The 18,395-nt window shown below is 43.9% G+C and overlaps 1 protein-coding gene across 3 annotated transcripts in view; it reads left to right on the top strand.

The window, feature by feature from the left end:
• The window catches only part of SLC2A12 (solute carrier family 2 member 12), a 51,942-nt gene extending 34,428 nt beyond the window's left edge, over positions 1 to 17,514 (top strand). The window contains exons 3-5 of one of the 3 annotated variants that reach the window (XM_090039618.1): positions 5,711 to 5,833; positions 9,208 to 9,340; positions 13,219 to 17,514. In XM_090039618.1, coding sequence (XP_089895744.1) covers positions 5,711 to 5,833; positions 9,208 to 9,340; positions 13,219 to 13,318 — 356 coding nt within the window. In that variant the 3' untranslated portion in view covers positions 13,319 to 17,514. The remainder of the gene's footprint in view (positions 1 to 5,710; positions 5,834 to 9,207; positions 9,341 to 13,218) is intronic. The other 2 variants (XM_090039628.1, XM_090039638.1) reach the window with 2 other exon arrangements.
• The last annotated feature ends 881 nt before the right edge of the window (positions 17,515 to 18,395 follow it).

The following is an 18,395-nucleotide window of genomic DNA, read 5'->3' as shown; positions in this document are numbered from 1 at the left end:
CTATTAACCATATAGATCTATATATTGGCTCTAGGCCACTCTTAGTTCTTAAACCTTTCCCTCTGCATAGCCTTTGCTCACACTTGAGTGGAAAAGCAATGGCCCAGTGCCCTCTGCTATGTACACACCACCCAAAGACTGTCATATTCAAGGCTAAACAGTATTGAAAATATGCTATGTGGTCATTAGTATAATGTGAGCTTGAAGCAAAACTGTAATACTGCACATATTGAGGGAGGGGAGAGAATTTTTTGACACCCCCCCATTGCAAGGTTGGGCTTTTTTTGTGAAATGCAGTTGCTTAAGGGAGAACAAATGGAGCATCCAGTTACTTCTCAATGTCTTTAGAGATGGGCAGGCTCAATTTTCAGGGCCCTCAGTAGGGAGCAGAGTCACAGCTTGCAGTGTTAATTATCATAGATCGAAGCTGGCACCTGGTTACTGGTACCCCAAGAGGAAAAAAAACATCCCTTTTGTAGCTGTTGCAGCTGCTGTCTCTTGGCAAAAGGACAGGTGGAAACAATCCAAGAGAGGTGTCAAAAGCAAAGAATCAGCTCCTCAGCCAGGAAAAGGGATGGACAAACTATATTAGTGTCATATTTCTGTAGTACCCACTTCACTGGCAGACTAAAACCAACACCACAGAGCCAACAAAGCATAGTACCTATGAACCAAAGCAAATAGTCTATAACTGAGTTATTAGTACCTGAACAGCTGAAACAACTGGACTGAATAAAAGCTATTAAACACTGATGTGGCTGAACCAAGCTATAGATTGCATGTGGGCCTGCAGTATATGTGAATCAAGACACACGTGCTACATTTTCTAATCATGCTGATAAACTGTATTTTAGCCCAAGGGGCCCTGTTTAATTGGAAAGGAATGGAAGCTTACTATTGAACAGGTACACACAAGAAAAGATGTGTTATGTGACCACGGCTATAGAACTAATGTAGTTGTTTTAAGAGCTAATGCAGTTAGGGCACCAGCACTGGCACACATGAGGAAATTGCCCCTTTTAGTGGTTTGATTACCCTTTTTAATTATTTAATTATGTAACAGTGTACACATTTGGTGGCATATTACAATTAAATTCTGTAAAATGTACACCTTTGGCAGCATGTTTTGATTTAAATGATTTTTTTGCTTAGCAAACTAAAACACATCCCATGTACTTTAGTTTGCCACATAACAAATTACAGCTATATTCCTCATGTGTACAAGGGCCCTATACAGAGAAGGTGGCAGGCATGGCACACGGAGCACTGGAAGCCCAGGTGTGCTCTGGGAAACTCAGGCTTGGTGGGCTTCCAGCACCTTGTGGACCATGCCCGCCACCTTCTCCGGCTGCCAGCATACCTAGCCACCCACCTATGGCCTTCCCAGGGCAGCCACCCTGTTCCCAGGCAGTCCCAGGTGGCGGGAAGGTGGCAGGGATGGTGCATGGGGCACTGGAAGCCCACCAATCCCAAGCTCTCCTGAGTATGCCTGGGCTTCCAACACCCCATGCACCATTGGATCCAGTGGGTGCTGCCTGTGAGCTGGGGCTGCACCCTGCTTGGGCAGCCCCAGGGAGTGCTGCTGCTGCAGAAGGAAGCACCGGGGCCCCGCAGCTCAGGGGCTGCACGACCCATCAGCAGCTCATGCGTGCAGGCTGAACTGAGGAAAAAAAGAAAAAAGCAGCAGGGGCCTGATCTTATTTTTTCCTCTCCCGGAGCTTGCCTGCAAGAAATAAGATGCCAGTGGGTCATACAGCCCCTGAGCTACAGGGAGCCCCAGTGCTTTCCTCTGTGGCAGCAGTGCCCCCCAGGATCACCAGGACAGGGTGCCAGTGGGCAGGTACCACTTGAGGGTGCCGCCACCATGGAGGGAAGCACTAGGGTCCCTTGCAGCTCAGGACCCTCCGGCAGCTTGCCCCCTGGCTGTAGAAGAGGTAGGCAGGCTCCAGGAAAACAAAAAAAGCGATTGAGCCCTCACTGCTTTTTTTTTTCACTTCACTGGAGCCTGCTTGCTTTGTGGTGGAGGAGTAGGGGGTATGAGCTGATGGGGATGTGAGCTGATGGGACCATCACTTCAATTTAGGGAGAACTAAACTCCTAGCACGTGTGCAAGTGGCCTTTCAGTGAATGTTAGTCTTGTGCAGGAATACATTAATGTACAGAACACTGAAGGTGTTTCCACCCCTGCAAATCACACAAATGATCCATCTGGTCTAGGCTTCTGTCTTAGGCAGTCAAGTCAAGTCAAATCAGTCCCGAGGCCACTGCTCCTCTACTTTGCCCTACGTTTGGCTAGCTTTGTGCACTCTGTCACCTGAAGCCCTGTCCAGTCTTGGACAGTGGTCAGTGCCAATTACTTCAAAGAAGAGTATAAAAAAAACCCCTTACACCAGTAAATAATGAACAATCTACCCAGAGAGGGAGGTTTCTTCCTAATCCTTCCATTGGTTAGAGATTGATTTATGCCCTGAAGAAAGGTCTCTCCCAAATGTTGCTTTAACTATATGTTATGCCTTTAACCCTAGCTCTCATTAATGTGGATTTTCTCATTACTGTGTTGAATCCTTTTAGGCTCCCGACTTTAATGATACCCTTTGGTAAGGAGTCCCACCAGCTAATTATGCAGTGTCTTTAACAGCATGTAATTAACTCATGGAACTTATTGTTTCAAGATGTTGTGGCGGCTGAGTACTTAACCAGGAACAAAAGAGGATTTAGACAAATTCATAAGTAGGTATTAAATACTGTAGTAGGGCATCAACCTCCAAAGTTGGGCTTCTAAATGCTGGAAGCTGTAAAGGAAGAGAGTTAGGGCAAGATCACTCTGCATAGGTCCTGAATAAGTATTCTTTCCTGGCATCCACCCTCTGGTACGATGAGATACAGAATATTTCTGGGATCAACGGCCTATAGCCCACAGGCTGGATCTGGCCTATAAAGAGACTGGATCTGGGCCATGAAGGTCCAACCGAGCCCAGAGCATCAGGCAGCACACAGCTGCAGTGAGCCAGGGCCTATCACAGGGGGAGAGTGATGTTCATCATACAACTTTAAACTTGTGTCCCGTTACTGGGCCACACCATCTGTAGTTCAGTATGAATTAATATTTTTTTAATATACTAGGAGCCTCAAAAAATGGCAGTGGCCCGGGCCTCTCTCCACCTCTGAGAGAGCCTGCACTGAGATGCTTGTCCCCACATGGCAACCTCCACAGCAGCCCTGCCAGCTGCTCTCTGTGCCTGTGCTTACCTTTGCTGCAGAGGGAAGGTATCAGCAGAAAGGGTAAATGCTCCTGGGGATGGTGGGGTGGGACTTGCAGCCCACAGCAGACAGCCAGGTCACAGAGGGCCTGGGGTGGCAAAATGTTGCTGATCCCTGGAATATTGGGGTAAATAGGCCTGTAGCCTGACCCAAAATGGCACTGCTTTCCTTTTTTGGCTAGTTTATTTTTGCTGCTTTATATTTTATGGCTGGTGTTGCTTGCTGTGACACTTTATACCTGCTGTGACTAATGATTCACACTTGGACAGCATTGATTGTGCTGTGACAATGACAAAACAAGGTTAATGAGATGGCCAACAATTGTCAAAGCCTGTTTTTAATTGGCTGGTTGACACAGTACTTAAAAACACCTGCAGCTTTCCCACGTTACAGGTTAAAATGTTAGTAACATTTTTTAATATATAGTGACTATGTAGACCAGGTAAAAGAGGTTTTCAATATTCCTATATAGCTGAATTGAAGTCAGCTTTTACCTGGTTCAGCAAGAATAGATTATAACAAACTATTAAATTGAGGTGCTGTGTTCTGACTATGTAGGACGGCCCTAATGTAGTAAGTCATGACATCATGGCTCTAAGGGTGAGATTATACATTTACAATTAGACCATGTTAATAGCACTTAAAACTTGAATGATGACACATTAAAGCTCATTAACAAGTGCTAAGTGCCCTTTAGGCATCTTAAAGTTACACCACTTGGGGCAAGGATTAGCTGTCTGTGTTATGTAGGTTGAATTAAGTTAACCAGGGAAGAGGGATGGGGTAGAAGAAGGGGTGCTGCTGACTTGATGCCCCCTCTAAATGGCAACCGCTGTCCCCCAAATCATTCCCCTGCTACCCTAATTTTTCCCTTTGCCCCACATCAACCCCTCCACTTGTGGATCACTGCCTTGCTGCCCTAATCAGCCTGAGAGTGGTGAAGGCACTGGTGGGAGGGTCCTCTCTCCCTGCCTGCTTCTGGGTCCTACAGATCTTGCCACCCCTGTGCACCCAGATCCAGTCCCTGTGCCTAAAAGGCGGGCAGGAAAAAAGGGTAAAAAGGGGACAGGAAGCATCTAGACATCCCCAGGCCCTGGTGAGGGCTGCATCCGGGTGCATGGGGTCAGCATGCACTGCAGAGAACCCAGGAGCAGTCAGGGAGGAGGTAACCCACCTCCCATTCCTGCCTCCACTACTGCTGCTGGGCTGCTTGGAGTAGCAGGGCAGCGATCTGGGTGTGGAAGGGCCAAACAAGCGTGGGGGATGATTCCTCCAGGACTTGACTGGGGGCATCTGGGAAATGTGGGGGATGAAGGGGCATATCCAGGCAATATGGGGGGAGGCCCTTCCTTCCCCTCCTTCCTGGCCTATAGTGTGGCAGTGAGCAGGGCAGGCATGGAGTAGTCTTGAAGTCCCCAGCCATGCCCCTGTGCACCATCCCTCTGGCAGCAGGTCTGAGCAGCGCCCATTAGAGAGGGTATAAACCCCAAATGTGTGACTGATCAGATCACTAGTTAACCTTAACATGGACCAACATTCTTTAGACTTAGCGCCTGCTGACTCTAATGTGCAATCTCACCCTAGTTCTTATTTATTCAAAGGACTCTTTGCCCTACTCTGGCAGTACATTATTCCCACAGTGGTGTGAGGCTTTAGTGTAAAGGAGAATTGAGGCCTTGGTGTACTTCCCAGTTTTAAGTAAACTCTTGATTAACTGTAACAATATTATTAGTCTTCCATTTGTGGTTAAAAAGAACAATGAAGAAACTCAAAGAAAACTTGTTTGAGTCTATCACATTGATTCAGAGACACATGCGCTATTCTCAGCTGGCTCTTACTCATATTCTCCCCCAAGTATCTTTTTCCCTTTGCACCTTTTCCAATGCTGTCCTTGCCAAATAAGAACCCTTAGTTATATCTGGTGCAACATATGTTCTAACACAAAGCATTGCCAAAATTCTATTTTTTTAATTTAAATTTCAGTGATTTTTAGTATAATTGTACCAGAAACCTGCAGTTGTTACTCTACTGAAAGAATAGCTCTAAAAGCCAGATGCTGATCCAGACTTATGGCTATGACAAAAAAACCTGAAGGTGCAAGACAGCTACTGTGAGCTCTCCTGATATAGCCCCCTAGCCCACTCCCCTTGCATGAATTAGAAAAATCCCAAGGGCTGCTCTAAGTCTTGCTTTCCTGCCAGTACCTTAGATGAGTTATTGTACCAACAAGAGACTGACAGGGCATGTGGAAGTTTCAGTCATGTTTCTACTCTGGCCACAAGGCTCAGGGTGCTCATGAGAGTTAGAAAGACAATTTTACATTGTGGAGGTAATTCTCTTTACAAGTTATAAGTGCTCAGGTGAATTTATGGGCCTAAGTATATCTGTTCAGGTTGGGAAAGCTTTACCTTCAAATATGGTGTCATTATTAGGTTTTCCTTCATTTCAGTGACCTGGCTGCTGCTGAGTGAAATTTTCCCTGGTGGAATCAGAGGACGGGCCATTGCTTTGACCTCTAGTATGAACTGGGGTATAAATCTCCTTATCTCCTTGACATTTTTGACCGTAACTGGTAAGAATGCTTTGTTTCTTCTCAAGTTCATATTCCAAATACTAGGCATACACTTTTTCTATCTGAAGAAGATTAATCAGTTAAAATTTAGAAATAAAATACAGGGGCCAAATTAATTGGTGCATCTACAAATATTGGTTTGTTGGTATCACTAACACCTTTTTCCATATCCTTACCATGTATGACAGACCAGCTTAGACTTCCTCTACAGCCTTATATTCACAGATCTGTAAACAGGTCTAAATATGCCTGATGTAGTAGAGTGGGCTTAAGAATAAAAGACTAGCCTACCATTTTACACATCACTTTTGGAGTTATTCACAGGTATCTAACTCTAATTTCCAGACATCACTTGACTAATCAGCTACAGAAAATAACCTAACATTCAGTCCTTGCTTTGCTCTAAACTAGAGCTGGCCAATAGCTGGCCCCAATAGAGGGGCCCCCTCGGGTCCCAGGGGAGGCACACCTGGGCCAAAGTTTAGCGAGGGACTAGTTAGGGAGCTTCTGGAGGAGCTGGACGTATTCAAGTCAGCCGGCCCAGACGATCTCCACCCTGGAGTCCTAAAGGAATTGGCCGAGGTCATTGCAGGACCCCTGGCATGGCTTTATGAGCGCTCGTGGTGCTCTGGTGTGGTGTCAGAGGACTGGAAGAGGGCCAATGTGGTTCCCATCTTCAAAAAGGGGAGGAAGGAGGACCCAGGTAACTATAGGCCAGTTAGTCTTACCTCGATCCTAGGCAAGCTGTTTGAGAAAATTATGCTGGCACACATCCATGAGGGGCCAGCAGGAGACTGCATGCTTTGGGGCAACCAACACGGGTTCATCAGTGGCAGGTCCTGTCAGACCAACCTGGTGGCCTTCTATGATCAGGTTACCAGATCATTAGATGCAGGGGTAGCAGTGGATATAGTCTTCCTGGACTTCCGGAAGGCATTCGACACTGTCTCTCACCCCATTCTCATTAAGAAACTGGAGGGCTGTGGTGTAGACACCCACACAGTCAAACGGGTCGCCAACTGGCTGGAGGGCTGCACCCAGAGGGTGGTAGTGGATGGGTCCTTCTCAACCTGGAAGGACGTGGGCAGTGGGTTCCGCAGGGCTCAGTCCTCAGACCCGCACTGTTCAACGTCTTCATCGGTGATTTGGATGAGGAGGTAAAAAGCACCCTGTTCAAATTTGCTGATAATACTAAGATGTGGGGGGATGTTGGCACACTAGAAGGAAGCAACAGGCTACAATCAGACCTAGACAGGCTACAAGGATGGGTGGACGTGAATAGGATGCGATTCAACACAGACAAGTGCAAGGTGATGCACCTGGGGAGGAACAACCGGCACCATACCTACAGGTTGGGGAACTCCACTCTTGTCAGCATGGAGGTGGAAAAGGATCTTGGAGTCATAATTGACTCCAAGGTAAACATGGGCCGGCAGTGTGGGGATGCAGTCAGGAAGGCCAACGGTACCTTGTCATGCATCCAAATACGCATCTCGAGCAGGGCCAAGGAGGTGATCCTCCCCCTCTATGCGGCACTGGTCAGGCCACAGTTGGAGTACTGCATTCAGTTCTGGGCGCCACACTTCAAGAGGAATGTGGACAGCATGGAGAGGGTCCAGAGGAGGGCCACTCGCATGACCTGGGGGCAGCAGGGCAGGCCCTACGAGGAGAGGCTACGGGACCTGGACCTGTTCAACCTCCAAAAGAGAAGGCTGAGGGGGAATCTAGTGGCCTGTTATAAAGTAGTCAGAGGGGACCAGGAGGCATTGGGGGAGTCACTGTTCCCCCGAGCACTGCCAGGAGTGACCAGGAGTAACGGTCACAAGCTGGCAGAGGGTAGGTTTAGGTTAGATATCAGGAGGCGCTACTTCACGGTCAGGGCGGCTAGGGTCTGGAACCAACTTCCAAGAGAAGTGGTGCTGGCTCCTACCCTGGGGGTTTTTAAGAGGAGGTTGGATGAACATCTTGCTGGGGTCGTTTGACCCCAGTATTATTTATACCATGGCAGGGGGTCAGACTAGATGATATACTCAGGTTCCTTCCGACCCTAGAAACTATGAAACTATGAATATTTTTTCTAACACTTTTTAAGCAGTTACATGTCCACTTTACTAGCTTAAATAAATTTAGTCTGGATTTTGCATCTGTGTAATTGCAAACAAAATTTAGCCCTCACTCTTCAATTACAAGACTCAGATACATATTTTACTAAAGCCAATGAAGTTTACATATTTGACCATAGAGTATACCTCAGAGCATCTACCTTAACTTTCAGTCCTTGACACAAATTATTGCATGTCAGGAAATTCTATTCTCTATATGTCTGTGAAAGATAACAAAAGGCATGTCTCTCTGTATCACTGATCCCATGTATTTTCCATTGTTCCAAGCATATCTGAAAAAAATTGATTATCCTTGCCTGAAACTAAAATGTGTTAACTCCTTGATCCATTTCTGGCACACACTTCACTGTTGACAATGGAAATGCTGGAAACTGCCAGCATGAAAGGATTAACTGAAGGCAGTTGGAATTTACTGAAATATGCTATTTGGCTTCATGAAATTTGCACAACAAAAACAGATACTTGTTTAATTTCAAGGAGCCCGAAACATTTCTGGCCTGCAGTGTAGTAGAAACAATGACTATGAAAAAGTTTGTAGGTGTTGCAACAAAAAAATCAAGCAAGTAGAACCTGAATAAACTGTAGCTGTTGACCTACAGGTTTCTGGCCCAAAGCACAATTAAATATTCATCTTTCCTTCTCAGTAACAGTTAGTTACAGACAAGGGGGTACAGATTGTATGGTGCCCAACTTTCCAGCCCCATGAGCCAGATGAGTGATGTGGGGTTGGTCTGTGGGCTAGTTCCTGCTCAGAGTTAGCACTTGGAGGGGTGCAAGCCTATACACTGGCCTGATCATGCATGCCAGATCCAGCCATGCACTGGCCTGACCCTGTGCACCCTGATTTGGCCATGTACTGGCCTGGCCCCCTGTGCTGGATGTGGCTGTGCACTAACCCTGAGCTCCCAGATCCGGCTGCAGAGCAACCCTACACACGAGGGCAGAGCCATGTTATTGAGCCTGCAGGGCTTTCCACAGATTGGGAAATTTGGCAGCAGGGGAGCAGCAATAACACTGCCACTGCTCCCCCACCGGCATCAGATTTATGGGCCAATGGAGAGTCCTCTGGGCTGGATGACATGGCTCTGTGAGCTGGATCTGGTCCACAGGCTGGAGGTTGAGTGCCACTGGTGTAAAGTATTTCTTCAAGGTGGCTGAGCATCTGAGTTAGGATTTGTAAGACCTCACTGGTTAAGATACAAATAGCTTGTAACACCAAAACGTACACTTTTTTTTATTTTTCTTCTACAGACCTTATTGGCTTGCCATGGGTGTGCTTCATTTACACAGTAATGAGTCTCGCATCCTTGGCTTTTGTCATCATGTTTATACCAGAGACAAAGGGCTGCTCTTTAGAACAAATATCCATGGAGCTAGCCAAACAGTAAGTATGCAAGATTGTTTATCTTCCCCTATGTGCTACTGATAGAAAATCAACTTTTTTAATGCCACAGATCAACAGGGCACCACATGGGTTTTCTTGGAGCATCACACTCATAAAGGGCCTGATCCTGCACATACTGAATGCAGTGGCAAAGAGCACATAACCCTTCCATGGTGAGGATTAAGCCCCAGAGGAGGAGACAGTGCCTTCCTTTATCAACCTCATCACTTCAGTTGTTTTACACTGAAGTATGGCCTGGTGAATCTGACCTATATATGATGGAAATGGAGACCTGAAAACTTCCAAGGTTTGTTTGAGCTTTAATAAGGTTCTTTTAGACTGGGCTTAGCTCAGTCGCTCAGGTCTGCACAAGTTGTTTGGGAATCTCAAAAAATATTGCTCCCAGAAAGTTTTATATACACCGTTACCCTGTTTAATAGGGAAGATTTTGGTGTAGAAACAGTGATGAGGATGCTACTACTTTCCTTCCTTCCACTGGGAATCCTGTGCATGACTGAGTCCCACCTGTTCCCTTTCACGCCTCATAAGCAGAGCTGACTCTTTGTGATTAGGTTTTTAAAAAAAAATCTTGCAGATCTCTTGGGGAAACAAAAATGAAACAGTTCATCCACAGTCTTCAAACTTCGCTAGTAAAATTATCTATGTCCTATAACAAAACAACCACTTAATAGTCTTCTGCTGTCTCTATGCATGATTCCATTCTGCATTCTCCTGTTTATTCACTTCCAATTTAAGAAAGAAAGAAATGGGACTGATATATAACTCAGATCTTTCTGGCATGTTCCAAATGTAACTCTTCATCAGCTAATTACCTCATCAAAACCAGCTCCAGAAGTATCCAGCGTAACACGTAAGAGGGTAGAGAAGCCAAAGAGAAGTCAGTCGGCCATAGTTATTATTATGGGGCCACAGAACAGATACTATTAGGTGACATCCTTTCCTCTACTGAAGTCAACAGGATTTTTGCTACTTACTTTTGAAGAGCAAGGATGTCACCCATAGGGTCAGATCCTCCTCTACCTATTAGAAGCCTAAGTGTGACTCCACTGCATCCTACTTGAGTGTCTAGAAAATGGTTAATAAAAATGTGGGTGTATCTGCTGCATAGGACACAAGCAGGTAAAAAAAAAGCAGGTGTATTAATAGCTTTTCAGGGATTTGAGGAGAGTGGAGAAGCACTGTACTTCAGCACCTAACAGGTGAAGTAGAATGTGGCCTGTACACTTTTGGGTAGTCAGCAAATCACCATCTAAATTTAAGTTGATTATTACCATCACCTTTTCTGTTGCAACATTGTTCACTGTCACTAGGTGCTGTCTATCTAAAGGACAACTGATAATAGGATAAATTGGCTGGAAAGTGAGGTTAGAATCATTCAAATTTGAAGATAGTCATCTATGTTTGTCCATGAGGGTAATTAATCTCTTTATAACTAAGGGGTGTGATAGATTCTCCATTACCTGTTGTTTTAAAATCAAGGCTGGATATCTTTCTAAAAGAGATTTTCTTGTTCAAACAAATTGTATTAGTTCTCGTAAGTGTTCTTTCTTTGCACAGTAGGAAAGAATAATTCCTTCCATTTCAAGAATCCCTAGATGAAATCCTAACTAGATGATCACTATATATGCTTACAGTGATTTCTGACCCTAAAATCTAGGAACTCCTTAAGAATACAACAGTGATTGCTGACTACCTGTCTTTGAAATACAGATTAATTGAACAAATCTATAAATTCACTTTCTTTTGCTCTTCCTTTTCTGCTCCATCACTAAAGAAACTGCAGCAGAAATAACCAGTGAGGATTTGTTTCATACCTTAGAGTGTTTTCTGGTGCCATATAAAACTAGTTTAAATTAAGAAATTAAGCAAAATCTGCCATCTAGTGGAGAAACATTCTACAGCAATTCATAGGAGATGCTTGGAAACATAGGGTACTTCTACATGTGCTTCAGGGGAGGGGGCAGTACTCTAATTAGAGCAGTTCTAAGAGTTGTCTTGTGTATCAATGTCTCCACACTTCAAAATGGTGGCAGGGGAGCTTGAACTTTAGCTTGTTAGATAACCTTTAGTTCAAGTGCCCCCGCCACCATTTTTAAACATGGGAATGCAAGAGGCTGCTGGAGTGCAATAATTGCCATGATCCAGCAGACCTCATTGAGTCTGCTCTGATGCACTGTAATTCCAGCGCATCAGAGCAGCCTCTGCACTCGTGTATAGGCACCTATAGCTTCTAAAAGCAGAAGCAGGAAGCAATAGGAAACAATGCCTGAGACTGTTTGGATTCTAAATGTACTTCCGTGAGGATGACAGACACACAAATGAAAACAATGATTTGCTGGTAGAATGTTGTTTTTTCTTTATACATTCTGAGGAAACCACTCTGAGCTTCATATCAAATACTTTCCTTCAGTATCCAACATCCAACCTAATAGATAAGTATGGGGTAGTGTCTTTTACCTTTGCTTCCATTGCGTGTAGTACACATCAGTAGCATAGTACACATCAGTCATTCTACATCACCCATATTAAGAGAGAACCACAACTTTCCTTGTGCCCTCGGTCCTGGGAAAAGATAGTAATGTGTAATTGTCATCCTCTTCATGTAGAGAACAGAACTACTGCAAGTTGCTAGGCAGTTATGTTACCTATGTATACAGATGGCAGGGTAGATATGTGTCTTAATAGGCTATCTAAATAAGGCATATAGAGAGAGCAGAAGCTTTCATGAACCCTAGTTCACTTCATTAGGTGCTATGAAAGGGCACCAATACATACAGGCAGCGCTCAAGTTTAGATTCAACAGAAACTTGTTCCTTTTATTATTGAGCATATGCATCTTTGCATTATAAGCTGGCCAAATGTACTGTAATTACTTATATCCAAGATGAAGTTTCTTGTCCTTGTTGAACATGGGGAAAAGCCACTCATCCTGGATTTGAGTACAAGGTGAGGAGGCCAGGCGACTGCTGTGGTTCTGACTGGCCCTGAGCCCGAGTCAGGGCTGGAGGCAGAGCTGCAGCAGCCACCTGCCACACTGTGCCTGTCCCCTGCCACCTTTGCTCTCACAGCTTCTGACCCTTGGTGCCTGTCCCTCTGCCTCCCCCCAGCTCCACTGCTTACCATCTGTTGTGGCTCCAGCCCCATTCAGGCTTGAGACACAGAATGTATGGTAGCTCTGGCAGTGGCCTAGCCACACAACAGTGGCAGCAGTGGCAACAGCTCCAGCACCCCAGGACTAGAGCTGTCACTGCTCTAACTGCTGCTACATGACCCAGGCAGGGCCAGAGCTAACACATACTTTGTACCCTATACCAGAGTGGGGCTAGAGTCATGACTCATGGCAAGTGATGGGGTGGAGGCAGAGACTGTGGGGAGTTGGCAGGGAAGCAGACACCAGGGGCACAGGCGCTGTGGGGGGAGCAGGAGATGTAGATGGCAAGGGGGATAAGTGGTGGAGCTGCAAGGGGCAGGAGTCAGGCTGCCTACCCCCTCCATCAGCTGTTACCCCTGCCACGGTTTTCTCTGCTGTAGCAGCACAGGGGCACAAATTTAAGATGACCCTCTAATAATTAGATTCCGTACATACATAGAAATTAATAGCAATTTTTCCATATATAAAATCTAATTACTGGGGTGGGGCAGTCATCTTAAATACCAAGTCATCTTTGATTTGGGTAAATACGGTATTTGTCAAAGAGATTTATCCAGCAAATCCTTGCTGTGGCTGCTGGTTTGCTATTTGACAAGCTGCAATCAGAATTTATTCTTCATTACTGACCTGCCCCCAGATGAGGAAATATTTTAAGGGCAAATACTTTCCTTGTTTTATTAAATGCTAAATGCTTGTTTTCTTTCAGGAAGTATGTGAAGAATACCACTTGCTGGATCAGCCAACGAAGAGAGAAATTAGCACCAATAGAGCTTCCCAAGAGAGAACACTGTGAGCAGTTCTACTAGACTTCAGAAGGATGTTCGTTCATCCAAGGGGAACCTATGTGGCCTTCTCAAGAGAACTAATGGCCCCAAATATTCATGAATGCTATTATGTGAGAAACCTTAGTATCTTATATACACAAACTAGTTTCTATTCCATTTCAAAGTAGTTTTTCCTTCAGTGACAATATTCTAAAATTTAAGATTTTTGTAGTTTATAATTCATTAGAATCCTAGATTTACCCTACTTTGCCAGCATCCTTCACCTTCTCTGAACTTACCAACCCCTTAGATGTGGAAGGTGAATGAGTGCTGAAATACTAGGAACAATTCTGATCAGCCATGTTCAACCAAGATGAAGTCAAACCAGAATTGATACAGAGGAGTATGAGAATTATCACACAAATGGAGAGTCTATGTTACAAGAGGAAACTAAAAGAGTTCTTCTACTTTAGCCTAGCAAAACAATTGGTGTCTGTGAAAATTTAAGGGTGCATGCACTAGGAAGGGAGGAGAACTATGTGAGCTAACGGACAACATTGGGCACAAGAACAAGTGGATGGATATAAGGTGGACCATGAATAAATTCAAGTTGAAAGTTAGAGCAGTGAGGTTCTGGAACAGCCTTCCAATAGGAGAAGTTTGAGGTAGATATAGACTTACTTTTACAGGGAAGCTTGAGTGCTTCAAAGAAGTCTTCAAGGGCAACTTGAAAAAATGAAACATTGAGATCAGCTCGTGGGAGACTATTGCCCAGGACCTCCCCAGCAGGAAGAGTGCTGGAAGGATCTCAGTACTTTGAAACCTTACAGTGACAACAGGAGATGGAAAAGTGGGAGTGACAGATGTAGAGTGTCATGGACCAAATCAAGAATCTGGAGTTACCTGTCTCTCATGGAAAAACATGCCAATCCTGAATCAGTGTCATCAGCCATCTTTGGACCCACAGATAAACAATCATACGGAAGATAGTCATCCTTGACTGCAAGGGATTGCTAAAGTATATGATATAGTTGCCTGGAACAGTAGGAGACTGATCTTGGTGACCCAGTAAGTCTCTTCCTGTCCCATGTTTTTATGAAATGAAGCAACAAAAACTTTTGAGACAGAGGCATCTGAATACATGACCAGCTCCTTGAACTGGTGGAGGCCCTAAAAGAGATGAAAAGAGATAGGTTTTACTTCCCAAATCATACAAATTGAGATAAAAACAATTAGAGTTGACTCTGAGATCAGTTTTCTTGTCCTAATGCAGTCTTGGGAGTATAAAGAAAGAGTTTGTGTGGCACAATTAATAGATGGTAACATTATTTGCATACCTACATGCTGTAAATCTAAATCATTGCTGTTCTGGAAGTATTGTGTCAAACTTGGATTGGATTCCTCTGAGTCAGTCTCTGCTTATTCCAAAGTCCTGGTCAGGAACACAACTGCAATCTTTCAAACAATTATCATGTACCACATATTAGGCATTAGCTAGCTCATAGTTGTTTCTCAGTGAGCAATAAGCTTGATTACTAAAGGCAACCATTGATCCTCCGGATCGTGTTGTACAAATAAAATAACAGCAATAAGAATTGAAGCTACAGTGCTGAACCATTGGATTTGGAAGACTACCTTAGCAATTGGCTGATAGAGGAGGGCTTGGAGAAAACAAATTAATAAAACACAAATTGTCATGTTCCAAACCATTGTACATGCTGAGTAGGACCTCCAAGCAGTAATTAATGGAAACCATAACCAACTAGTTGCATTCCTCATGTCAAACTGTAGCCATGCAAAGCAGGAGGTAACAAAGGTTATCATACCTCCACTTCCTATGTGGCTTAGTTGGAAATGTTTCTGATCTCTTTGCTTAGAGGACTGATAATGGTCTATAGAGTGAAGTCTTTCAAGTTTCAGGTTTTTCCATCAAGGGTTCAAAGGACCATTTATTAGCACAATATATGTCAAATCAAAGCCTATAGAGAAGCTAGAGAAGAGTCAGGAACAAACTTATTAATAACAGTAATTAGGAATTTAGCTACCTCAGAATGTGAGCCTACTGTTAAGAGTTCCACTATATCCTTCCTGCTATGGAGATCTGCAACCTAGACCCTGGGAGAGTTGACCAAGTCCTATCCAACCCTTCCTGTAAAGAGGAGATAATAGTCAGAGCCTGTTCTGCCAATGGAAGAACAATACACATACCATATTTTCCAGAGTTTATCTTATTTTAAATTATATATGCCATGGTGCTGCTATCATAGGTGACAGTTCTAGAGACTGGTAGATGTCATGGTTAGCTAGGGTTTATTTAATTCAAGCATTGCCGCACAAATATAATATTACCACAGGCATCACAACTCAACTTTAATTTCAGGATGTACATAGTGTTACAAAGTGCTAACCAGGACATTATTTTCCCATTCTGTGAAGAGGTTAAAAATGATAATGCAATGTTTCTATTCTGCTCTGGGATCAAACTGAGATCTTTTAATACTTTTCATGAAGAGCGAGTGTGGAAGAGACAGCCCAGAATAGTCATGTGGTTGGGAGAGACAAGGATCCTTGTGGTGATATCTTTTATTGGACCAACTGCATGGTTGTGATAAAGTTAGACAAAATTTCGAATGCAGTGCATTCTTCATCAGGCTGGGATCCTCACTTGGGATAGGGGACACCCAGGTTCAAGTTCCTAGTAAGAGTTCAGCAAGGCAGGGTTTCTCACACCCCAGGTGAGAACCTATGTAGCTAACCCAGGGTCTCATTCTGACCCCCAAATTTTACCCCTGGATGTGAGAAACCTTTGGTAATGAAATCTGATTTAGAACAAGAATATATCTGGGAAAGGCGTCACTGTTGGACTTGGCAGTCTCTTGGTTTTCTAGCAAAAACCTCTCTTGTTGGAATTCTTGATCAACTTCAGAAGGAAACAAACAAGCATCTAAGGATATGGCTTTGGATTCTACACGAGATGCTGACTGTGTGGGTTGTTACTACGCAGTCATTTAGTACTTGTATAAACAAGTTTTTCACTGGAAAACAAAGAGACGCCTTTCCCAGATATATTCTTGTTCTAAATCAGATTTCATTACCAAAGGGGGTCAGAATGAGACCCTGGTTACCAGGCAGTAGTGCTGATGAACATCTTTTTTATGATGCTACTGCACAGTCACCTAATATTACTGCACAGTAGTGTTGCATCATGGTTTTTGCTACACATGCTACTGTGCAGCAGTATTGGGTTACTGCACAGTAATATCTCATGTAGCTGTGGCCAGTGATACTCAGCCTCAACGCCTTTTATCTAACCAGTATTGTTAGGTTAAAAATATATTTTTAAAAGTACCAAGGCCCTGAGTCAGTAGAGGCCAACCTTTATGTCAGGCATGCTGCAAATTAACCAAGCATCCTCTCAGCATCAGGCCCACTTTGAACCACCATCCCCCACCAAACTGCTGCTACTCTATCCCACCCCCATGGCTGCCCATGGCCCTTGTGACATGCATGCGACAGGATGGCTACTCCTGCCCTAGGTTATGGGAACTGACAGAATATTAAAATATATATATAAAATACTATTAAACCTATTTGTTTACTTTTTTGTGGTTGTGTCTGGGCAGTTTTGTTTACAGAAAACAAGAGAATCAAATTCATTTTCACGGCCTCGAGCACTTCTGTTGCACACATTGCGGTGCTCTTAAACATACAGTGAAGTTAAAACCAGCCCAACATAAAATAGGCTGTTGTTCTTAGAGACTTGCAAAAACTTGTTTCTGAAAAACAAAGTGTGGGGAAAATTCAACATGACACTGCTCTTTTCATATTACTCTATTCTCTGGACATCCATGTGCATTTTTGGCACTGATGCTGTACTGAGCTCTAGGCAGACAGACCTGTATGCTCACTTCATGATTACACCAGTAGAGGATTATCAGTGCTGCACACCTGACTCAAGGCTAGCTATCTTTCTTCACAAATCATTCATTTGAAGCTGCCAAACCACCCTGTCAATTTGTCAGCAACTTTCCATTACTATATTTGTCCAGGTATTCTCGGTGCAATATTTGCAGCAGTTCATAGCAAGAGACCATTAACTTCTTGATTTCTGATATGCTGCCTCTTTCCACACATTGTATTGACTTATCGCCAGCATTATATTACTAAAGGTTTTCTGTAATTACTTTCCGTGATCAGGAACTTTTTCCTTCTCAGCACTGCACTTTTCTAAATAAATCTTTGAGACTGAATTAAGTACATGTTACATCGCACAAGTGCTTGCACCAAAACATAACTAATGTCTGACTTTGAAAATACCAGGGAACCTGCCTTCCAGCCCCACAGACACTGGGGATATGTAGAAAAAGCAATCCTCCTTCCTCCGAAAGGACATGTTTGTGCTCCTGCTCTCTCACCTCATCATTCCCATTGACACAGATATCTTGTGCCAAAAAACAGTCAACAAATAAACCCCCCAATTTATTTGAGGTTGGCACAGGAACACAGCCAGCATGAACTTAGCTGCCACTAACTAACCATATATCTAACAACTCCATAATGAGACTTCTGTGGACAATGCTTCCTTGCATTTTCAAAAGCACAACATTACCACAAGTCCTGTGGACAGAATTGCCATTCCCTGCCCTCTGGAAGTAAGAGGTAGTAGAGACATGCACATCTCTCACCACCCGTTACAATGGGTATGCCTTTGTCTTAACATCTATTATCTTACCACAGAGGAAAGAGATCTGGGAGTCATTGTGGACACTTTGCTAGAACATACTGGCTCAGTGTTCAGCAGCCGCCACAAAGGCAACCAAAATGTTAGGAATTAAGAACAGAATTGTAAACAAAACAGAAAGTATTATTATGCCCATCCAATGTCGTGGCTACAGTTTGAATACTGCACTCAGTTTTGGTCCACACCTCAGCTAGGATATAGAAATAGAGAAAGGCAACAAGAATGATTAGTGGTATAGAAAAGCTTCCATTTGAGGCTAAGCCCATTAAGTTTAGAACAGAGGTGCTTCATGGGGGACATGATAAGGGTTTTCAAAATACTAAATGGCAGAGTAAGAAACAGGGATTTACTTACTGTCTCTCAATGAAAAAAATAGGA

This window comes from Crocodylus siamensis, chromosome 1 (genome assembly GCF_052110815.1).
Source record: "Crocodylus siamensis isolate JL-2025a chromosome 1, ASM5211081v1, whole genome shotgun sequence".
NCBI classification, from domain to species: Eukaryota; Metazoa; Chordata; order Crocodylia; family Crocodylidae; genus Crocodylus; species Crocodylus siamensis.
Note: the sequence above shows the minus strand (reverse complement) of the source record. Positions and strands in the feature narration are given on the sequence as shown.